Source organism: Taeniopygia guttata, chromosome 3 (genome assembly GCF_048771995.1).
Source record: "Taeniopygia guttata chromosome 3, bTaeGut7.mat, whole genome shotgun sequence".
Lineage (NCBI taxonomy): Eukaryota > Metazoa > Chordata > Aves > Passeriformes > Estrildidae > Taeniopygia > Taeniopygia guttata.
Window position 1 is genome coordinate 25,168,330 of NC_133027.1, and position 24,523 is coordinate 25,192,852.

General features: G+C 38.0%; 1 protein-coding gene across 2 annotated transcripts; it reads left to right on the plus strand.

Moving 5' to 3' along the window:
- The first annotated feature begins 26 nt into the window (after positions 1-26).
- Positions 27-19,440, plus strand: FBXO9 (F-box protein 9). Of its 2 annotated transcripts, none has more exons than XM_002195638.7 (13): positions 27-353; positions 4,118-4,195; positions 5,186-5,344; positions 5,776-5,833; positions 8,673-8,772; positions 11,857-11,987; positions 13,128-13,242; positions 13,754-13,872; positions 14,149-14,239; positions 15,223-15,318; positions 16,031-16,124; positions 16,821-16,975; positions 18,021-19,440. In XM_002195638.7, exons 1-13 carry the CDS (start codon positions 351-353, stop codon positions 18,127-18,129), a joined length of 1,308 nt encoding a protein of 435 aa, XP_002195674.5. In that variant the 5' UTR covers positions 27-350; the 3' UTR covers positions 18,130-19,440. The 2 variants fall into 2 exon arrangements, with proteins under 2 accessions (XP_002195674.5, XP_030123203.4); XM_030267343.4 differs by having other exon boundaries at positions 88-353; positions 4,122-4,195; positions 18,021-18,612.
- Positions 19,441-24,523: the final 5,083 nt, after the last annotated feature.

Sequence of the window (24,523 nt, forward strand, 5' to 3'; positions counted from 1 at the left end):
ACGCTCCCCAGCAGGCCTTGCACAGCGCCGCCGCTGGCGGCAGAGGCGGCAAGGGCCGCGATGCGCTCTGGGACGGGGAGTCTGTGCCGTCGCGTGTCGTAGCGGCCCGCGCGGGAGGCGGCGCTCTGACCTGGCGGGTTCGCCCGGGCCGTGTCCCGCCGCTCCCGCCGCCGGCCCTGCTCGCCGGGAAGATGGCTGCCGTCCGCAGGGCCCGCAGGGACTCCCGCTGCGTGGTGCGCTTCTCCGACCGAGAACTCTGCTAAGTGCCCCTCGCGGGCAGGGAGGACACACGGACCAAGCGGGGGAGCAGAGCCCCCGGGACGGGACAGCGCCGCCCGAGCGTCGGCAGCATGGTGAGCGGGCCCGGGCGGCGGGGGCTCGGCTGCCGTGCAGGACAGCCGGGCGGGACCAGGACGAGGGGGAGTGTGCGTGGGAGCGGCCCCCTGGCCGAATTGCTGGCTGGCAGCCCTGCCCTGCCCTGCCCTGCCCGCCCCCGGGCACTGGGCGATGCTGGTGGGAACCGTGCCGTGATCCCGCCCCACCGCGGCTTGGCACGGCCGCCTCCCGCGGGGGGTTTTGATGAGTGGGGCTGCCGTGTTCTGGAGCGATCCAGCCCTCCGTAGGAACGTGTGAACAAAATCCCTGTGTCATTACAGGGGAGCGTGCCCTTCCTTTCCCTTTCTTCCTCAAAAATGTGGTGGCATAAAGTCACTCAGTAATTCAAAGGACTCCGTGGGCCCCGGACTCGAGTTGAGTTTGTCATTTAACATATCAGGAATACTCCTTGGTCCGGCATTGCTTTATTGACTGCGCCTCAATATGGATTCAAGTATCCATGATGAGAGCTCTATCATTCAAAGTTAAACCATTTCTATCACACACGAGCTGTTAAAATGTTTCATCACTTATTTTTGAACACAGTGTAGTTTCTAGAACATTTACAGAAAAAGAGGGTGGCTTTCTCATTTTTTTATAAAACCAAGAGGAATGTTAGCTGGCAGTCACTGTTTCGCTTTGCCGTGCTTGCTCCTCCCTGAGTTCTGTACGGTTCAAACATAACACAGCCCTGTTCAACTGGTGACGCTGAGCTTCAGACTGTTTCTGATATTGGTTTTATTTTGCTGAAACAGAGATCAGTTTAGTGAGCGGTTAATGTACTCTGAGAAAATCAGCATGCAATTATTGATTGCAGAAAAAAACCTGAACTGTGCAAATAAACTAGTTCTGGCATTTGGCAAATGGTTTCTAAAGCTTTGCAAGCAAATCAGCTACTGATTCTGAATCTACTCAGTTGACGTCATTTTTAAGGAGTTGCCGCCTAAATCAGATGTTTACTTTTGACATGTTAGCTTTTGGTAGCTTGACAGACTACTACTTTCCTCATGGAAAATTAATCAAGCCAATCAGCCTGTACACAGTAGGATGTCTTCCTTTCAATCAGGATGAAGTCACTGTTCCATGTGACAGCTGACTTGTATCAGGGGAAAGGCCAGCAGCACAACGATGAACAATCTAGATTTATCCCCTAAGTAGCAGTTAAAGCATAGTGTTCTGTGAATTTTAGAAACTCTAAGTACAACACAAGTATTCTCAGAGTGGGGGCAAAGAGACAATTTTTACACGTTGTGAAGTGCTTTAGTTGTTATCTCATGAGCTCTCTGCTGGTGAAGGTCCTTGCTTCACAGTACCTGTGTTTACTCACTTGTCCTAGCAAAATCGTAGGGTTTCAGCAGGTCAAATAAATAGTGGAAAGGTTTTAATAGACTTCGGTTTTCCAGTTCATTCCTCTGCTTTAGCAATGAATTAATTCCTTTACCGGTAAGTTTAGAGGGCTGGCCACTTAGGCTGCCACTACTGCCAGAGACAGACCTTTGGTATGAGAGCTTGCAGATCACACATGCATACAGTATAGAGAAGGTAATGACAACACTTCGGTTGTAATCAGTTTCATGATGGGTTTTGACAGCTTTTAGACTGAAATACTTTTATAGTATTTTTGGTTTTAGTTGAGAGCATATTTAAGTTTCAAGAGCATCAAATGACATTTTGGATGTAGTTGGTCCACTACCATGTCTGACTGTGACTCAGAAATTAAGAAGTAGGGCAGCTGAATAGAGAGAAGGGGTTGAAAATCAAGAGTTGAACAGACTAGTGAAATACAAAATTTTTGAATTAGGTAAACTTCATACAGCTTCCTAAGCTTCTAAGTAGTTTCAATGGTTAAATCAGTTTGTTTACAGACTTCAGGAGTTAAAGGTTTTAATGGGCGTGGCTTTATGCACAAGCCGATAGTGTGTTGATTTAGTTTAGAAGTTGCTAATTTCTGCATTTTGCAGATAAAACCAGGCTTATGCTGCCCAGACCGGAGAGCTGCCTGGACATAATTCAGCTGCAAACAAGAAGACTTGCGCTGTGCACAGACAGAATTAGGCCATATTTCTGTCAGCCCAGTGCCATAATAATGCACTTACAGATACCCATTTCAGAGCTAACTCATTCCTAGACTGGCCCTGCTTGGCCAACAAAATATTCCTGGATGCTAGTAATGTGGTAGGACTGTCACAACTCATAGGGTATTAACTGCTTGCAATTAAATTCTGAAATCAAAGCCCATGAAATTTCCAAGTCATTTACTCCTTGCTGAGATTTAATGCCACTAGTGTTTTATAGTGTTCTGGCTCACCTGTTTCCTCTACTAGGAAATTAAAAATGTACAAAAATTAAAAATGAGAATGTAAAAGTAGATGCAATATCTGTTTATCTTCAGCCTACCAACCATGCCTGTCAATTGTAAATGATAAATTATCTGAAACATCAGCGAAAACACTTTTACACATGACAAACCAGTATGTTTATGGTCTTTGGGGAATCTGAAGACATGTACTAATTCCAGGGAGGTGCTTGTCACCAAGACAGAGAGATTAAAGGTTGCCTTTCCCATCATGTTTGCTAGTATTCCGTGGTTTGATCAGAACTTCCAGGTGCTCTAAAAATGGTATAAATTTTCTGAGTACAAGAATGCTTTGATTTCTGCACTTTGACTGTGCAGGAGGTCGGGATTTCTTTTTGAGAGCTTGGTAGAATCTCACTGACAGAATGTCACTTCAAGTCTCTGAGTACAGAGTACAATAGGAAGGAGTGGGAAATAAAACTTTTTAAAGTAGTTGTGATAATCTTAATGTCAGGTTTGCCTGCTTGTAATCTTACTTTGCATTATCTACTTGCAGAACTACAGATGTGAATTTCAGTGCAGAATGGTAGAAAAAGTAGTTTGCTTCAGCTGCAGGAAGAACCTTAAACAAATATCTTAGTTAAGATTTTGGGGTGTTTTTTCCCCCATACTGGTATCTTGCTGTTGTTGTCATTGTAATGGCTTGTCAGTAATGCTCAGAATTAGTTTTCCTTTGTTTTAGTGTAGACTCCATAAATCTCAGTATATTTCACTGTGATAATTAATTTGCATATTTTAAAGTTTTCCTCTTAAACCTGCCAGCTTAACTTCCTATGTAGAACCATGTTAGGTTTAGTCAAAGATCTTATTTCAGGTTTTATTTATTTAACCTGTCTCACAGCTGTACTGTAAATAAAACCAACTGTCAAGCTCTCATGCTAGCATTTTATTTTCCAGTACTTCCAATACTATTTTTTTCTTTAGTTTCACATGTATATGTAAAGTATCTATTGTTATTCAAAGCACTTTTGTGCTCTTGCAAAGATTAAACAAATCAAAACTACTGGTTATCTTTACAATGAGAAGATAGTGATTAAATTTTAATTCGTTGGACAAAGCACATTTTTGTTTAATACTGAAGCTTTTGCTCTGTGCTTTGACATAGACACAGTATATTTAGTCAGGTATACCAGTGTATTGCAGCACAGAAACCTTCAAGTGATACACAGCTCATCTGTTGGAGTAACGAGTCTAAAATGCAAATCCCATCTTCATTTAGTTAATATGGAAGTACAACTGATCTCATTAGTCTTAAAATTAATTTTTATCATCAAAAAGGAAGTATGCTTAATTTTTTTTAATGTGTGTCCATGACAGTTGTTCTTTGTGAATGGGCTGTAGGGACTTATGCAGACCCTGTAATCACATTTGACTGCTCTCTACTAGGCAGAAGCTGAAGAAGATTGTCACGCTGATTTGGTAAGAACTGATGACAGTGAAAGATCTGGTGAAGCAAATCTTCAGGTATGTCTCTCATGCTAGTAAGTTTTTACAAACATAGTACTGCTGTGATTTAAACTTCATCACTTATTCTCGTTTATTTACTACATATTTGTTGATCTGACAAATGCTTAATCTGCCTGCCCCTCCAGAAATGAGACAGATTTTGCATTGTGTTCCAAGTGTCAAAATTCAGTCTCTCCAGCTATCTGTGTAGATGAAAAGAAAACTTCTGACAGATCTGGAATTTCTTTGAAGAACTGTAGAACTTGGAACAGCAGTTTCTGTGATCAAATTCCAGTTTAAGTTGTCACTCTCTACTGGACCAGAAAGCTGATAAAAGGAGTGTAATAGAAAAGTGTATTCTACAAGACTAGATTTCTGTGTAGCTGCTCACCAGAAGTTGTGATGATTGCAAGAGGCGTGTTAAATGTAACTTCAAAGATGCTGAAAAAAAAGCATGGTAGGAATTGTAACTTGTATTATTTCACAGAACATAGTCCATACTTTTTAAAAGAGAAAGGAGTAAGGTCGTATTTGTATATTATATAAATTACTATCTTGAATGTTAGATAACTTAGAATGCTTGTGTACAAAAGCCTGGATTTTCTAAATTTTAATTTTAAGAGCTAATTGACTTCTTGCTTATTAGAATTCTACATAAACAAGAACAAATACGATCATGTCATGCACTTTTCTATGGAACTTTAGGTCATAATCATAGTACTAACAACCACTTCTTGAAACATCAGTTTTTCTTCTGACGTGAACAGTCCAGAAAAAAGCACTTTTGTTATTGAATGCGACTGAACAAGTACTTGTGCACTTTTTTGTTTTAATTTACCGTAAAACAATTGCTTACTCTCTGTGCCTAAATTCACTGAAGCCATCTAAGACTTGGAAATGTAAAGCATAGTTTTGAAATTCTTTTTTGTGTTTGTACTTTTTAATTTCTCCTCAGAAGATTCACTGTCTGAAAATGTCTTAATAAGTAAAATTAATAATGTTTTTTAGGCAGAGCTTCAGATGTTCAGAGCTCAGTGGATGTATGAGCTTGCCCCAGGTGTGAGTTCTAGTGGGTTGGAACCTGTGCCATGCAGAGCATCATCAAGAGAACTTGGACTAAAGTCTGTTGATGCCAGGGGAAAACAGGAGATAGCAAAAGAGGAAAAGGTACAGAAAACGATGCATAATTTTGAGGTTTTATTTATCTGTATTACTGTTCCACTATAACTTTTCTGAAAGATAATGCTAAATTAAATCCGGAGAAACAGCAGAGCTTATTATCTTGTTATTTCCATACTAATGTCTACATAATCCTACACTGATTTTTCTCGTCTTTATGTTTGCCTTGGTGTCATCTTCACAACCTGCTTTATGAAAAACTGTATGTAAGGGGCGAGCAGCAGGAATACAATAGTTCCTTGACTGGGATTTTCAGTTATGTCTTGTAGCACATGAATATGTCTTCTCTATTTATGGACTTATTTTGTTATCTCTGTCCTAGGTACAGTAGGTGAGATCAAAAATAATTCTAAGTCAAGTGACGTTGCACTTATTTTTATAAGGAATTAAAGAAGTGCTCTGTGTAATTTATTGTGCAGGCAAAAGAACTTTTCCTGAAGGCAGTGGAAGAAGAACAAAATGGGGCCCTTTATGAAGGTAATATGGAAGTCTACAATGAACACCCCTATTGTGGAGAAATGTAACATCTGTGATTTATGGGCAAATCTTCATGGTGCCAGTGAAAGTAAACTACGGCTAACAGTGGTTTGAGAGCTGTATCATTCAGATAAACAAACAAACATGCTATAGAAGGAACCATCATGTCACTAGTTCTAGGGTCTAGGTAAAGCAAAAATGACATCAAGGAAGGAATTTCTAGCTTTCAGACAAAATAATGTTAGAACGCCTCTTTATGTGACTTCTGCAACTTAAAATTGGCATAATGATTAATCAAGGCAATAAACTATTTCCTGTGCTCACAGTTCTCATAGTTCCACTATGAACAAAACCACTATGAACTAATATTCTGCTTTAATGCTTCGTTGTTTGGTTGTGGGGGTTTTTTGGTGCTTTTTTTTCTCTTTTTTTGTTGGAGAGGGCTCTTTGGGTTTGGGGGTTTTTGTTTCTTTTTTTGACTAACACAGCATGCTAAAATAGCTTTTTCAAGGATTTCTGCAGTGAACATTCAGAGCTGGTAGTCTTTGAGGTTTGTCATAAAATAGTTAAGGCACTTAGCTTGCTTACCTGCACTCTTGCTATCAGCACTAGTAAAAATGGAAATTCAAAGGTTTCTTTCATATATTTAGTTTTCAGAGTCTAGAGAGTAAGAAGGCTGTCCTAACTTCCAAGACCTGTAGGTCAGTAGTGAAGTTACCAATTTGCTCTTTCTTTCATGCGAGAAAGAAAGTGAAGCAGAATGTGTGTACCATCCTGCTCATCCACCAGAGGGTTTGGCCACCGTGTTTAAAGTGCAGGTGCAAAATAAATTAAGAGAGAGCTCTGGAAGCTCCTGAACTCAGCCACCTGCTGAATACAAAATTCCCACTTCACCATGGGAATTTTCCTTCATTTTCAAGGGATTTCTGGTTGTTGTTTCATATCTCATATTAGCTGAGAGAAATATGAGTCCCCTGTAGTTAATAAAATCAGTTGTCTCAGTTTCTAATTTGTTATGTGTTTTTACAGGGCAAAATTACTTTAGGCTAAGATATGGTGGGTGTTTGGTAAAGGATTAAATGCACAGTAAAAAATATGTCAGCACTAAAAATCTGGTACATATTTAGAAAATCATGTAGTCGATTGTGAAGGTTCCTTCTGAATAAATTAGGAAAAAAAAAGGTAAGGAAAGCAGTCTATTTAAACATTGTTTATATTAAATGAAAGCTGTGGCTTCATCTGCTTCAGTGCACTCCTTGTATGTCAAACATAGCAGGAAAGAAATACTAATATCTAATAGTTCATTTACAAAAGTGTTTCAGACATCTGGATTGCATGAATGTGAATTCATCTTTTTCAATTGAATTTGATTTGAGACTTAGAGAAACTAAACTGAATTATTTCTACACATAGATCTGTATGATACCTTAGAGGCATGGTCCTACACCAGACACACATATGTTACTGAGCACATATTGAGACATCTGTTTGCAGGCCACATTTTTATTTGCTGGCCTGGCCCAGGTCACCAGAATCCAAGCCTGCCTTTGAAATCTGCTGATACCTGATGTTTGTGAGACAGTTATGTGCTGCAGCTTGTTCTTGCTTAAGTACAGTAGAGGCTTTGTCTGCAAGATTAAATGCTAAAGTTGAGACTGATCTCTGTTTAGCTGGCTGCTGGTATTTCCAGTCCTCAACAGCCAAGGGATACTATTTGTCAGTCACTGGCCCTGACATGAACTCGAGTAAACAAGAACATTTACTAGCCCCAAACTCGAGTTTCTCAGACTCATCAGACAAATTCTGAGCTCTGCACTCACTGATGTTTTATTTGAGTTTTGGTTTTAAGAGTCCAAGCTGAAGAAGAATTGCCCTCGGATCTTGGTATCACAATGTGGGAATACGAAGAAACATATGCATGCACACTTGCGTTTACTACTGTTATTAAAATAGATTGAATGTGCATAATTGAATTAATTTAAATTAAGAAGGATTCACAGAGCTGACTCAGAAGAAGGACATTCTGCAGCTTAATAACTGTTTGCTGCCACAGTGATCTTCCTGAACCTCTTTCTCTACTCAGCGTTTGTAGGATCTTTGTAGTGCTAAAGGCAGAATTTTCTGTATGTGTGAGAAAACTGCAAAACCCAAACTGTCAGGTGTTTCTTTGTGTCCCATAGTTTTGTGAATAAGGCTGTTTTCCATACTCTTGGTGTGTTGAGTGGCTTGCATCTGTGCCTTCTTTAGTTCCCAGGGGTTTACATAGAGAAATTGATATATTTTGCATCTGTTGTTGAAATTTTAAAATTGCAACTATATTTTATTCATCATTCTCACCTTTATAGTGTTGTATATGTCTGAAAGCCTGTCTGTGCTATACCAGGGACTTAAGGTACCTGCATACATTTTCTCTTTCATTTAACTTATGGGTAGTTACGGATATACTGTCTAAAATCTCTACAGCTTTTTGGGAAATCTTTGTAAGTGCCAGGCACTAAACAACATCAGGAGTTCATAATGTTTTAATGTAAGATTTTCTACACTATAGTTGAATTTGTGGTAATTAAGGTAAATCTGTAAAAGCTGAAATACATATCAGATAACTCTTTATTCTGAAAAAAGTACATGAGGTTTTTAATTTTGAAAACAGGTACTTAATGTTCCTCTCTTCTGTATTGAATTTAAACCTAACAGTTTAGACTAAATAAGCTTTCCTAGGCAAAGGCATTTTCCACCTTTTTAGTGCTTTTAGCTGAACCCATCTCCCTGAAAACAGTCTTTGCTTTGATAAGCTAGTATGGACATCAGATATGTTTGAACATCAAACCTTTATTTTCAGCCATCAAGTTTTATCGTCTAGCCATGCAGCTTGTACCTGATATAGAGTTTAAGATCACCTATACACGGTCCCCAGATGGTGATGCAGTTGGAAAGAGGTGGTAAGTATGAAATTTTACTAATTAAGTGCATAGGAGTACTGAAACATGACATTTTGTTTCTGAAGGATATCAATATTCTGCTGTAACATGCCCTTGTAAGTCTCTTAGTATCTGGAAAACTTACCTACTCTCACTTGAGTAGATTATATTTTTTGAAGACAGTAACAGGCTTGTTTGGAGCTAGCTAATTTTAGGGGGAGGGATTACAAATAGTTATGCTGTTGCTTAATTAAAAAAAAAAAAGCATCAGCCACTATTTTGATTTTTGATTTTCAGATTTAGGATCATATAGGATGGCAAAATGATTAATTAGTTAAAGCTTCATACTAATAAAATAAGCATCTTAATTAAGCAAAGGAATAATCTGTTCTTGTGCTAACACAGCCAAATGAGAGCATTTGCAGTAGAGCAATACATTTAGAAGCTCAGAGACTGCATTCTGAGTGGTCTAGTCTTTCATCATTACACACATCAGAATACCCCTAACCTCAGTACAAGGGATGTGCAGTGACTTAGGGCTGCCGTAATTCATTGAGCCCAAAACTTGAGTTTAAGAATGGCCAAGACTTCTGTTCCAGCCCCTGCAGCGTAACATGGATAAGCTCATGGAACAGCTTCCCAAATTCTTGCTTACTCATAGCAGCTATTAGTGCTCCTGATAGCTGCATCAAAAAATCAAGAATTTTTACATGGAGAATGAAAAAAGAAAGCACAACTGTGTCCCTGTGGTGTTGCTAGCTCAGCCTTGTTGCCCCAGGACAGTACAGCTCCAGTGCAGCTATTGACTTAATATAAGAGTTCAAGATAAGCTGAGTGCTTTATTTCCATCCTTTAGTTTCATATCTGAACATGTTGCTGGCATGAAATCTTTGCTGTGCATTTGTGCACTAGGAAAACTACTGGATCATGCGCTATAGTCATGTAAAAACCTTGGTTTTTATAGGATTATTTTCTTACTTTAGCATCAGTTTCTCTACTCCATTAAGCCTCTCTGACCTGAAGCAGGAGTGGTCCTTCTGGAGGGTGGGAAGGCTCTGCAGAGAGATCTGGACGTGCTGGATCAATGAGCCAAGGCCAATTGTGTGAATTTCAACAAGGCCAAGTACTGGTTCCTGTGCTTGGTCACAACAACGCCATGCAGAGCTACAGGCTGGGAGCAGATGGCTGGGAAGCTGCCTGTTGGAAAAGGACTGTGGGGTCCTGGTTGATAGCTGGCTGAATGTGAGCCAGTGTGTGCCCAGGTGGCCAGGAAGGCCAGTGGCATCCTGGCCTGTGTCAGCAGCAGTGTGACCAGCAGGAGCAGGGCAGGGATTGTCCCCCTGTACTCAGCACTGCTGAGGCCGCACCTCCAGTGCTGGGTCCAGTTCTGGGTCCCTCACAGTGAGAAAGACACTGAGGGGCTGGAGCGAGTCCAGGGAAGGGCAGTGGAGCTGGGGAAGGTCTGCAGCACAGGTCCTGTGAGGAGCAGCTGAGGGAGCTGAGGGTGTTTAGCCTGGAGACAAGGAAGCTCAGGGGAGATCTTACTGTTCACTACAACCACCTGAAAGGAGTTTGTATTGAGGTAGGTGGTGGTCTCTCCTTCCAAATGACAAGCAACAGGACAAGAAGAAATGGCCTCAGGGTGTGCTTTGGAGTGAATATTAGGAAAAAGTCTTCACAGAAAGGGTTGTCAAGCACTTGAACAGGGTGCCCAGGGAAGGGGTTGAGTCACCATGCCTGGAGGTATTTAAAAGATGTGTACATGTGTCAGTTAGGGACGTGGTTTAATGCCAGGTGAATGGTTGGGCATTATTATCTTAGAGGTCTTTTCCGACCTAAATGATTCTACAATTCTGTGGATTTTTATTTGGTTTTTTTAATGTTGCTGTACTGTTTTCAGCACTTTGAGGCAGTGAGGGAAAAATAACCAGTAGTCTCAGTTGTTACTCTACTGTTTAAAAGCAGTATTTGTAGAGATGTATTTTTTGGGAGAGATTTTAGTTTGTGCTTTCTGAATTACTGTTTAGGTGTTTCATACAGCCTTGATGAGAAAAAACAAATTACACAATTAGATTTGAAAAAAAATATTTACAGTGTGGCCTGTAGGTACTGGGGTTGACCATCATACTCATCAAAATAAATGAAGGTATGTTCAGTGCAATGTCTTACTGTAGTCTTAGGACAGGCCCAAACATAATTGTCTTCTCTGTGATACTTCAAAACCCATTGGTTGGTCTACTAGTTGCTTGCTTATATTCTCAACACATTCTATTAGCTTGTTTAGAGTAGAATTGAACAGGAATAAAAAGTGACTGTAAGATGTCTTTATTAGCTTGTATACCAAGTCAGGGGTAAAAAAGTGGTTTGTGATGTGCACTATGAGTTTTGTGTCATTTCTGGTTATTTGGGGCAAGCAAGCAAGCAGCTAATAAAAGATCATATATGATATATAACTTAGATTTATTTTATTAATGTGGTAATGTTCTTTTATCACTTAGTAATCCTTCAAATTTACTGATGAGTAGCAAGCTTGTTGTTTCTGCTCTGCTATCTTGTTCTGGCTCCTGAAATGTATTATTTCTGCCTATTTACAGAATAGGTACAAAAGTAGTTTTCCTTCATTACTGTTGAATAGACCCACCAAGGATCACTCTTTAGTGAATAACACAAGCGTGAAAAATAATCCTTAATTGTTTCCAATATCTTACATCATGAGAAGGTTTACAAAATACAACTTTCATTAACAACACTTTATTTCCTGCATATGCCATATCTTAGACAAAGTAAAATATGAGATTTTTCTTTTCATGAGGTCAAGAAATTTGTCAGTAACTTAAATAAAAAACTCATACAAAATAAAAAACTGGGATGGGAATTTAATGAAAATGCCCCAGTTGTTACTCTCAGAGGCATTCCAGCAATGTCTTAATGACCTTGATCATAGTTCAGTAGTTGTTTTATTGTATGATGAAATGTGATTGCTTTAAAAATGTACAGGAAACAACTCTATTGAATGGGAGTATGCCAGTGGATTGATGTCAAGATGAGGACATCTGTTGGTATGTTTTGTTCAATATTACAGTGTTGGCATTGCCCCTTTTCTAGTGTTGAGGATAGCAAAGAAGATGACAAAATGGCAGATCTCCTGACGGATTTCCAGCAGCAGTTAACTCTTCAGGAATCTTCAGTCAAACTTTGTCAGCCTGAAGTTTATGTCAGCCAGACCCACATCTCAGGTGAGAGTTAAGATAAGCTGTAAGAGTTGAGAGGCAGAATTTGTATAGATGTTTCACTTCATTCAGACAAAACATTTGTCTCCTTCATTCAAAAACCACCTTTGAAGAAGTGCATACTATCTCTTTACTTACTTCTGTAGTTAGATACAAAAGAAAAAAATTATCAACTAGGTAAACAAATCTTGTTCGCATACAAGATCTTGTCTTTATCACACAAGCTTTTTCCATGTAGTATTTCTGAGTAGAATTCTCAGGATCAGAGGCATACTTAAAAGTCGCCACTTCTAGGAATGGACTTGCTGAAGTAAGTGTATTCCAGTTTTTCTTCTAGTTCTTTTGGTTTAGTTTGCAAATACAATTAGTACTGCAATATTTAAGTGTGAGTAAGAGGCAATTGTTTTGTAGACTATGCATCTTTATATTTCTTGATTTTATCTGATTCTGTATGAGATTTTTGCAACAAGTTTCTTTTCAGGGTCAGACAAACTATATAACAAAGCTAGAAAGTCTTTTGAAGGTTAATGACTTTCAGTTCTTCAGTTCTAGGACAGTTATCCTGAGACTTCCTTATGCGATCTAAATTGTAGAAACTGTATATGAGCTGTGATTTCTCTTAAAAACAGATGCCTTTGTTTTGCATCCTAAATTATCAGTTGCACTTTGAAATCTTGGCCTGATCTACTTTGTTCTGGTCAAAGAAAGAAAATAAAGAGAAGCAAATCAAAACATAAAGAAAACAGGATTTTAAAGATTATTTTATTTTAATAACTGGTGTATTGTACACCTGGGAAAATGTATTTTCTTTTTTTACCAGTAAAGACAAGATGTTGCAGACATTTCTCTAAAACTATTTCAGGAGATGTGTCCTTTGAGCAGAAGTGTTGATCTTTTATACTCACTTTTTTATAGCATAAAGAAAACTTCTAAAAAAATCACATCGGCTCAAGAAGTTGGTAGGCTGAAAAGGATCAAAAAGATGCATCTTATCTATAGTGACCTTTTAAGTTAATTTTTTTTTTGTTCTCTCTCTACAATGTGGGAAGTAGGATTTTTTAATGGAAAGTCAAGCCAAACCTGGAATTATAAATAACCTGTTGATTTGCAGGCTGCATCTAACAAGGATTTCTTTTCTCTTTTTAGCGTTGCCTATGGAAGTACTAATGTACATTTTCCGATGGGTGGTTTCAAGTGACTTAGATCTAAGATCATTGGAGCAATTATCTCTTGTTTGTCGAGGATTTTACATTTGTGCCAGGTATTGTAGATAATTTATCCAGAGTGAAACTTTTTGCACAAGTATGTCCTGCTTTTCCTTCCCATGGACATTTTCATGTTAGGCTCCTCACAGTGCTAATCAGTTTCTGAATACACTATTAAATGGTATGTGAAGTAGATTACTTTACTGTAATAAAAATCTAGCAGAAAGTATTACTTGCTCTACCTTGTTTGCAAATTAGTGTTTCAGGTCTCCAAAATATGGTCTGTTGTCATGCTCATATAGCCACACAAAGAAGTGCCAGGGTGTTGCAGTGTTGTGGTTCTGTACTTGGATAAAAATCTGTTCTTCAGTTTCACTGGGAAGAGGAAAAGGCTTTCAAACATTCCAGGATTAAGTAAATTAGTCAAGGGTTTTAAATTATGAGCTATTTTTGTTAAAGTTTCTTCTAGTTGCAACCAAACTAAGTAAGAGTGTTACTCTCATATATAAAAGCTAAACAGGGTTTGCAGGGAGGTTACAGGGTTTGCTTTTTGCTTGTTTTCACTAGAGATCCTGAAATCTGGCATCAAGTCTGTTTGAAAATATGGGGCAGGAGCTGCAATAAACTTGTTCCATATGCGTCTTGGAGGGACATGTTTTTGGAAAGGCCTCGCGTTCGATTTGATGGTAAGCTGTACTTTTGGAAATAGTTGTAACTGTGTGACAACAGAAATAGTCAGGTGGGTTTGATATTTTTGATGTTGTTAGACCTAATTTGAATTAGTTTGTGCATTTCAATTTGTAGAATATCTGCAAAGAGAAGGGAAAGGTGCAAGGGATGAAAATAAAAACTTCCATGTATTTAAGTAACAAAACTATACTCAAAAGTTTTAGATTATTGGCTTTTTCATCAGAAATATTTTATGTTCTTAGTTTTTGTTCATGTATCTTCCTTTTCTGTAGGTGTATATGTCAGCAAGACAAAATACATACGTCAAGGAGAACAGTCTCTTGATGGTTTCTATAGAGCATGGCACCAAGTGGAATATTACAGGTAGAGCTGTAGTACAATGAGTGAGTGAAATGTTTCTTAAGTTCTTTAAATCCACCCCTGGCTATCGCAGACAATAATCATTCTGTAAAACTGAGTGGGACTGCTACAGTGTGTAAAGCAATGTGTATTTTTTGAGAACAGGTTTTAGAAATAGAATCTAATAATAGATCTAATAATAGAATTCTATGATAATTAGAAATGAGCTGTTTCATCCTCACTTAAACCATGTGACGTGGCAAAAGTTTGAAGGCTTATAGCGGTTAATACTTACTTACAGATTTCTTTCCCTACACAACTTTTGCTTTACATGTCTGATACAATACATGATGCAATTCAGCAAAGAGAATACATGAGCAGTCATTGAGCGTATGTATAATCAGTTGCAAAAATCAAGAGGCTGGTCTTTCTTATATTGCTGTAAATGCCTTGCCATTTGTTTCCTCAGCCTGATTTTTTTCCTGTTGCTCATCTTGCTGCTCCCAGCATTTATCGTTTCATTCTGCTGTCTTTTCTGAGGCTGGAAACTGTTCATAGAAGCCATTGAACCTGATGGCTATTGCTGTAGTCTCAAACATTAGCACAGTACTTCAGTACTGTAAAAATCAATCAGGTTGCAGAACCTGAAAACGTCTGTATGACATTAATAATTCTGTACTGATAGTGTAATTGAGATTTTGTTGCACTGGTCTCAGTGGATAGGAATGGAGAAACTTGAGATCAGTTTTGATCCCAGAGTAGCTACCTTGCTTTGGTAGAGGTGACAAAACTTCATAACTCTTCATAACTTCGTCTTTCACTATTCATAACTCTCTTTTGATTTCTGATCTCTTTTTTTTTCTGTTACGTGTGAAGAAATGTGTTTTCAAATGCTATTACCAATTAAGTTCTAAATCCTTCTAGGTAACATCCTGTGATTTGAAAAGAAAACAAGCAGGAAAACGACATGTTTTCTAGGTCTGCATTGTGTAATTATGTTTTTGCAGGTATTTGAGATTCTTTCCAGATGGTCAAGTTATGATGCTAACAACTCCTGAAGATCCTCAATCTATAGTTCCTCGCTTACGGACTAAAAACACAAGGTTATTCAAACAAAGTATTTGGCTCTACAGTTTTCATTTTTTTTTTACCTAGCAATTACTATTTACTTTTGTCTCAGATCTATATCCTAAGAAAGGATATGGATGTTATATTATTGTGTTATATTACAGATGTTTATAATTCTTTCATACGAACTACAAAAAATTTTGATCTTTATGCAAAGATACCTTTCATTTTAGGGTCCTGATATTGTAATTAGATTTCCTTTGTGAGTTATGCGATTTGGAATTTTTAAGGCAAGTAGATGGAACAATCTTTTTAAAGATACTATTTTGTTACTGCCTGCATTCTCACAATTCCTCAACTGAAGGAAAGTGAAGATTTCAGTGGGATATGTTGCAATTAATACTTCTTGATGTTTGGACATAAAAACATATAAAATCGTTTGCAACTTCAAAACAGGTTTGAGCTGTTTACCAGAAATCTGTAAATATTTAGCAGTAGGCTAGGTAGAACCAGCTACTTATATTTACTGTCATGTTTGGGCAAATTAGAAGCAAGTTTTCAAAATGTTTTCACCATTTAATATCATTAATTAGGCTTTATTGAATGGAAATAAGAAATAGTTTGTATCATTATGCTGTGTAGTCTGTCTTTGTTTCATTGATGATACTTGTATTATAAGAACATCACACTTTTGAGACACAGAATATTTTTATGTCCTTGACATTATCCTCCTTTTTAACTTTCCAGAACGGATGCAATCTTGCTTGGCCATTATCGCCTTTCCCAGGAAACAGACAATCAAACCAAAGTATTTGCTGTAATAATGAAGAAAAAGGAAGAGGTTGGTAGGAAAATAGAATAGAGGAGAAATAGATTAACAAGATTTTACTCAGACTGAGTGTTTTAAGGGACCCAAAGATTTGCCTTACATCAAAAGATTAAAAAATTAATTTAATTTTTAAATGGTTAAAAATAAAATAGGATGGTGATGGTGATGTCACTTACATTTGTCCCCAAATCTCTAATAATTTATTAAGGCAAATAAATACCTGGTTCAAATTTAAACAGTTGTTCTCCCCCTTAGGCTTAGCTTCCATTTATGGTGCTATTAGATGTCAACATTGTTAATGGGAAAGAAGGCTGAGTCTCATTCTCTGAGAACAAATTTGACTGTGTGCAGTTATGTTCCACAACATTTAGTAAAACTAGATAAGCAATATTTGTTAAGTGAACTCTGAATTATTTGATCAGCTTACTTAAAAATTCTTCTGATTACCAAAGTGCTGGTCAAGAGAAACTTGTGAAGAGTAAGAAGTGTTACAGTGACTCTGCACAGTTGCGTGGTGTCCTGCATGCTTCTTTTGCTTTCTGTGAAAACTTCTTTCATCATTAACATACACATTTATGTATTTTGAGGAACAGTTGTACTTGTTTTCAAGTATGAGAATTTTACCAATCTGGTCTCACAGTTACTTAGGATAAATAGTTGCATAATGTGTTCTTTGTAGGTCATGAAACTTCTTATTTCTCTGTACAGAAACCAGTTGATTACCACAAATACAGGTATTTCCGCCGAGTTCCTGCTCAAGAAACAGATCACAGTTTCCATGTAGGACTACAGTTGTGCTCCAGTGGGCGCCAGAGGTTCAACAAACTTGTGTGGATACATCATTCTTGTCACATCACTTGCAGGTGAGTAACTGGAGAACAGGAGTAAAGAAAGATACTACACTGTAGAATTAAAGGTGATGTTAACTTGTCCAGTACTAAGTACAGAAAATTTGAAGAGTCTGAGACTTAGGTGGCTTTAACAAAATGTAATGAAAGCAGTAACTGGTCCTGATTTGAAATTCATAATGAACTTTTATGTAAAGAAAACCCAATATTTTAGTAACCTGTTTTAATGATAATAGGAAGTTTCCTAAGTAATATAACCATAGTATTTTTAGCTTTTTAAAGAATCTGTGCAGAGTGTTTGATTTCAGAACTGAATCAGGGTTGAATGACTTAATGTGGTGTTAGTGAGGGGGTGTGGAAAGTGTGTATTCATTAAGATATATATCTTTTCCACTGTGGATGTGCAGACTAAAGATGTTTGTACTTTTCATGTGAGAACTCTAATGTTACTAACTATATAATTCAGCAGTGCAGTATATGGGCATGTGACCAGCTGTTCTGATCACTTACTAGGCAGGAGCCATGACCACTGTTCTTGCACCTGACACTTCAAATTACTGGCAAGTTGGCTTTCCAGATTTGGTGTTGGCAGTTAGGGTAGATTTAATCCTTGTCTTAATAGTGTTCTTAATATTCAGTGTTTTTATAGGAACATAGCTCAGCTATTGAGCTGTGAGAATATAAAATGCAGGAAATAAACTATTTGTGGGTTGGGAGTATAGGTAACTTCTATAAACAGAAAAATTGTTTTTGTAAAAGCTAATGATGTCATACCTAACTTATATTGCAGACATTCTTTTCAGTGTGAAGTTTGTGTACTGCTCAGGTCTTGGAGCTCATAATAAGAGTTGAAAGGGAAAGTGGTTTCTTAGGTATGAATGTAGAAGTGGATTCTGTATAGTGTGGTTCAGCTAAAAGTCAAATGCTTTCAGAACAAGGTATTACAAAAGACTTTATTCCAACTGTAGTTTGATGCACACGCTGTACTATGGAACATGATTGCATGAGGGACTCAAACAGCAACTTGTGTCTAATTTAATTTTTACAATGCTCTTTGCAGATCGACTGGTGAGACAGCTATTACTACTTTCGACATTGACAAAATGTACACCCCTTTGTTCTTTGCACGAGTGAAGAGTTTTACTGCATATTCAGAAAAGCCGCTCTAAGAAACACCTTCTCCTCTCACAACTTTTGCATGAGTAAAAGGTTGTAGCTAATAAGCACTTAAGTTATAAATGTGTATATATTTGGAGCATTTTAAAATTCTGGGAAATTTCTTGAAGGCAGTATGTTCTATTTGATTGTGAATGGCTGGGATTTTGTTTGGAGATTTTGTTTTGATTTTTGTTTTGAGAAACTTATGAGTGTTTAACACCTTTTATCTGTGATAAGAATTTGATAACAAAGTTTTGATTTGTTGTGTTGGGTTTTTTTTTAAAAATGTTTTTAAATCAGTTTGCTTGAAATGTGAATCTTCAGTTGCCTAGACACTGATCCGTTCAAAAGGAATCAATAGGAAAATCTCACTGTCCATGGGACAGTGTGTATGGTCTCTGCTGAACACTTGAAATGTGAAAAGGGAGAAAGTTGTTATCTGTTAAACTCTGTGACTTAAAAAAACTTCAAATAAATGTTTTCTTTAAATTAAACTTATTTTGTTTGCCTTTAAGATCTGGCATTTTGTTGACATCAACCTTAAGGAAAAACCGCCAATGGCGAGTAAGCACGAAATGTAAAATTTAACTGCAGAGGTACATCCCCACCAAGGCAGTGGTGGCAGTTGGTCATCAGTGTAATTTGGTCTTGGTAATCTGAACTTCTGTTCAGTGTAGCCTGCCTTCTCCATGGGATGTGCATGGAGGGGAGAGTGATATAGGCAGTGAGTTGTTCCTTTGTACTGTAGAATGAGTTTGCAGGTACGTGGCCCTGCTTGGGGGTTGTCACAGTGCAGGGCTGAAATGGTGATGTGTGCTGCTTGTGCACTGGCCTGGTGTGAATACACAGGTAAGCAGGGCTCACTTGGACATGATTGTAACATGCTGCAACCCATCATCTACCCTTGCCACACATGCTGTCAACCCTTTGAGCATTTGTTACTAAATAAATTTTGAAGCTGCTGTATGTTCAGGTGCTGTGTACTGCTAATCATGAAGTGTTCCTTGAGGTCTGGTACAGGTACTGTATGCTGCTTCTCCTGCATATATCGCTTGGGGGTGTAGTGCAGACATTGTAATGCTGCTTGTTATGTGTGTATCTTGGATCCTGGAAGAGCTGAAGCTTTTTAGTGTAGTTTTTTTTAAGCCATTTTGCATAATTTACTATTGACCATCTTGTTTCAAAATACTGACCTGGACTTGAGGACTAAAATGTGAAAGCTGTGGAAAGAACTATACTTGTTCTATAATTTATAAACTGTATCTTTGCAAGGAGCTACATGGTTAAAAATACATCAATAAATTATTATTTTGAACATGCAATCCCTTGCAATTTCTTATTTTCCCAAGAAATTCTTATTTTCATACAGTTAATGACGATTAGTTATGAGCTACCATGCATAAACTACATGCCAGGCAAGATTGACAGGTGGAATTAACCCCTTAATGACTATTTATTACACTACTTACAGATTATCTGAGAAAAGTAGAGAAGTTTTCAGGTACATGAGTTCTCAGTATGGATATGTATATCTGAAAGTTGATGATGTTTCTAGCTACTGTAATAAGGCTCCGCCTGCAAGAATTTGGTCTACATCCTTAGACTGCAGTTTCATTTATCACTTCATAACCAGAATGTTTAATAAGGAGTCTATTGTGTTCTCATTGCTCAAAGGAAAAGCAATGAGAATAACTGCTTAGAATATCAGCTTCATGTTTTGAAATATTGCAAAGTTTGTAAGCAGGAAAATCTGTTCATTTCCTACACTTTTGGATGAGAGTGAAAGATAAAGGTCTGATTCTGCCTACTGGGAAGTGTCAAAGTTTTGCCACAAAGAGTCAGATGATGATACGATTATTAGTTTAGGTACAGTCTTGTCCGGTATCAAGTTGGATGTAATAGAGGAGCCTTTTAACTCAGAGCTCTTTTCATGCCAAGACTTAGTTGCTTCTTCTGACCTTTTGTTTTTCCTTGCTTTGGCCATGTATTAGTCTGGGTGCAAGGAAAAGATAGCTAGTTACAAATAGAGATATTGGTTCAACAGAAGTCTCAAGCAATGATTATTTCCAGATTATATAAAATATTCCTTCACCAAGAAAATTATGTGGCACTTCTATCTATGAGACAGAGATGTGATGAATATGCTTACATTAAGTGATCTAATAGTCAAGCTAGTTTTGTGTTTTTAAATGGTTAATGAGCAGATACTATTACTGTTTGTTCATGTGCAGCTATTATAATAGCACCTGTTTTAGGAAAGAATTGGTGACTAGTTGCTTTTCCTTCATTCTGTATAGTGGTTTTCAGTAGTCTAGGGATCTAATTACTAGTTGCTCTTTTTTTTATAATTTAGTTTTATTGTCCTTATAATTATCATATAATGACATTAGTTGGTATAACTACTTTACTGCTGTGAAATTGTCCTTTACTAATTGTATTAGTAACTTGACTAAAAGGTGTGTGCCTATACAGTCCTTTTCCCCAAGAGTTTACTGAAGGAGTTGAGACAAGTTAACTTATAAAAATTGAAGGGGTGCTACAAAAGGTGACAGAAACATAATTCTTGGAGCTGTAGATATCTTGTATGCATTGAATTAAAGACAGCAGGGTGCACAGTTTTGTGTAGAGAAGATGCTCAGGTGATTAAATGTTAAACTGATTTGTCTCAGTCTGATTGGAGATTAGCATCAGTTAAACCTTCTGTGTAAAGAGACTCTCTAATTCAGTGCCCTGTGCAGGAGACCAGCAAGCAGACATTGTCCAGCTGCTAGTTCAGCTCCTGAGTCACTCCATATCCCTGAGCCAAGCTGGTCAGGATATAAAAAACATGTGGTGTTTACATGAGGTGCTTTAATGGAAGAGAACAATAGAGTCTGGTTTGTTTGTTTGTTTGTTTTAATTCAAAAGAATTCCCTTGGAATGTGTGCCAGGGTATTTGGAAACTTTTGTTGACTTTAAAATGGCTGAAGTACTGAGGTTACTGAGGTCACCATTTTTTCTGCAGTCCAATGTGAGAAAAGCATAAAAGTTGCTATACATTTGTGAAATACGGATTTCAGAAATTACTGTTACTTATGCTACTTAGTATTACTAACACCTGTAGAGAAATCAAAGATTTCCATTTGATTGTTGCTCAGTCTGGAGTCAAGCTTTGTGCTTTATGCTAAGACTAACATCTTGCTTATTAAAATGATTTGCATAATTGTTTGCTTGAAAGGAACAGTTAACAACTTTGCCTTGCCTCTGGCCTATTCAGAGTCTAGTTCCCGAGTCCTTAAAATAACTGTTAGAGCCAGAAGTCCTATCTAAAGCTGACTGCAACAAAGGATTGGGAAGAGAAAGGATTGATTGTTATCAAATGGACCTTCTGAGGATATATAAAAGTGGCATTCTCTTTTAGCTAGAACTGCTTTCAGCTCTGGTAGTGTAGCCCATTTGAAAGGTGCACCATGCTGGTGCGTACCTATCATTGAAGCAGTAAAAGACACGTGTTAACTTTACAGTATAGAGCTACTCTGTGTTCGTGTTCAGAGTGTGAATAGAAGAAAATCGTGGGGCATGACTGCTTCTGAAGACAACATTCCTAAATCTTTGGGGATTGGCATCCTTCCTTGGCAACTGCAAGTTTTTGGACACCTTTTGAAGTTACTTGTTGGATGTTTACTAATTTAGCTTCAGAATGCTCTATGAGGAACAGCTGGATATGATGCAGAGGTAAGGAAGCTAAGACAATTAAATTCTGCCAAATTAAATACTTCTTTAATGTGAAAGGCCAAGATGAGTAGACATTTTTTCCACACATTTTATTTCTGAAGGAATTAATTTCCCCTTATAAGCACTGTGACCCTTATGTTTCCATACTAAATTTACACACTAAGTAAACTTGTTTTAATTAATTTTATTTCCATGAGGGTGAGAGATTGCTGAAGTTGCTAAGACAAATCTTCTGCCAGATTTAGTTTGCAAACATTTTTTTCTTTTTCTTTTTCACAAAGGAATTTGCCAGCTTGATCTTTTTCCTCTTTTTGAATTCTGTATTATTCCTGAAGTAGTGCTGCCCCTGCAGGTTTTTGCAGCTTAGTAGTAAACAAGAACGTTGGGATGAAGCTTCATGTGTTTCCCGGGGCAGTGCACACTGGTGCTGTTGTGCTGTGAGGTGGCTTGCCACAGTGGGAAGCTTTCCTTTGTACTTCATAAACTAAGTATATTTATTTTCCCCTGCAACTTAAAGTTTGAGAACATTCCGGGAAAAATAGAGGAAATGGACCAAGCAATCAGTACACATTACATTTAGCCTGGCATGCCTTCATCTCCTGAGGTTTGCACTAGGAAGACATTCACAATAACATAACCAAATGGGAATAAACAGAAAGGCCAGTTCTTAGAAGGGATTTTAATTATCTGAATCACAGAATCATGGCTTCCAAATGGGATCTGAGGCAGCCAATAGAAAAGTTATATGATGAAGGATGATGCACTGAAAAGAAGTGCCACTTGGAGAGTATACATTCCCAAAGCAAGGGTTATCATTTCAGTCCCTGCCCTGCTCTGAACATTTCTGTTCAGTCTAAGTTTGCTGGGGCAAGAGTGGTGGCCCCAGCCAAAGCCAAGCAGACATGCTTTTGGGGGTGTTGGACATCCTGCCCTGCAGTATGTGCAAGTAATCTATTATAGAACAGCTTTAATAAAGAATAACATCTTCCCAGAACTCCTGTAAAACTGATAAACATGGATATGAGTGGGGTGCCTTGGTGAGAGCAGAGAGGTGAACCTATGAGCTGAAGATGTGTATCTCCACCAAAGTTTGATGTTGCATCACCTGCTGTCTTTGGGGAGCAAAAAGGAGCAATCCTTTCTCTTATTTTTAAGAGGATACTGTAGGGGTTTCTTACTGCAAGGAGCATTCAGGCAGCTCCTTTCTATCTATGCAGATAAGAAATTTGTATTAGGTCTAGTACTTCACACTTCAGAGTTTATTACTGGGGATGGCCAGTTAAGGTATTTTATAGAGGCATTAAGTTTTATTAGCTCTCAGTTGCATATTTCAAGGAAAAAAGGGTACAAAATATTTTTTTTCTCCTTTTTCTCTAGAACTCATTTTCTGTTACCTCCTGGCTCGGTGTTCACACAGAGCTGACTTTTGTTTTCAAGACAACTTGAGGAGCAGGCATCTCAGGGTTGGGGAATAGGATTCAGTGGCTTAGTGTAGAGTAAAATACACAAATGTTTTCATATAAAGGAAAATTGACAAATGTGTATGAAAGAAATAGTCAGTTACAACCAGTTTTCATTAAGAGTATATATATCAGGGGCTTTAGGATTTTTTTACTAGCTGATTTATCCAAATGGGTATGGCCTTCCCACACCTCACTTTTTTGGGTGGGGAGGTGGAGGGGATACTCAAGGAAAATAATTGCTCCTATTATACAAACTTCAAGAAGACCTTTGAGGTTCAGAGTACTTATCACAACTTCTGTACTTTGAATCAATGCAAAGGTCTTAAATTTCTTTTGGAGGATTTGGCATCTGCCTTAAATGACAAACACAAATAGCGTGGGTTAGATCTGTTCTCCCTGTAAATTTAATCATAAAAATATTGAGAAAGAAAATACTGAGTACCCTTACACTTGCCTTGAGTACACATATTAGTAATTGATAGTGTCTAGACAGATGGTGATCTAGCAAGTAAAGTCTGAGAAAAATAAACTTACACATATTAAAGTCAGCCACATTTCCCAGTGGTAATAGAGGGGAAAGATTGTGGGGGGCTAACACAGTTGCCAGCAATTTTGTTTGAAACCTACTCCCTCTTTAAAAAATGTGCCTTTCTGAACACTTCACAAAAAACCCATCAAAGTCTGTAGAACCTGAAAAACTAACATGAAAAGTAGTCTGATGATAAGATGAATATTTGTCTGGGTGTGTGCAACACAGTGAATCAAGTTTTTCTTCTTTCTTCTTGAAGGACTCAGAGTCTTTTATGAAACCATAATCATAAGGTGTACTGTCAGTATGTCATTACTTATGTCCACAGGAATTTTAAAAAAATAACAATGAGGCATGCTGTTATCAACTGGTGATCACCAAGCTTCAGCAGAGCAGCATTCCTGATCATCTCATCCTAAAATTGCAGTTCAGCTTCTCATCAAGCTTGAAGATGGTTTGCTATAGAAAAATTGCAGCCTAAACCAAGTTTAAACTTATGGCACCTGAACATAGAAAAGGTTGGCCCAGGTTTACAGTAAGCCTAAGTTAAAGTTTTCCAAAAGACCCAACAGAACAAGCCACTCTGCCCCCAGGTTGTAGCTCTGCATGGGGTGATTGTGACCCCAGTGCAGGACCCAGCAGCTGGCCTTGTTGAGCCTCAGACAACTGGCCTTGAGCCATCAATTCAGCCTATCCAGA

Coding starts and splice junctions, on each gene's coding strand:
- FBXO9 (XM_002195638.7), top strand. Junction 15,319..16,030: donor TTACGGACTAAAAACACAAG/GTTATTCAAACA, acceptor TTAACTTTCCAG/AACGGATGCAATCTTGCTTG. Junction 16,125..16,820: donor TAATGAAGAAAAAGGAAGAG/GTTGGTAGGAAA, acceptor TTCTCTGTACAG/AAACCAGTTGATTACCACAA.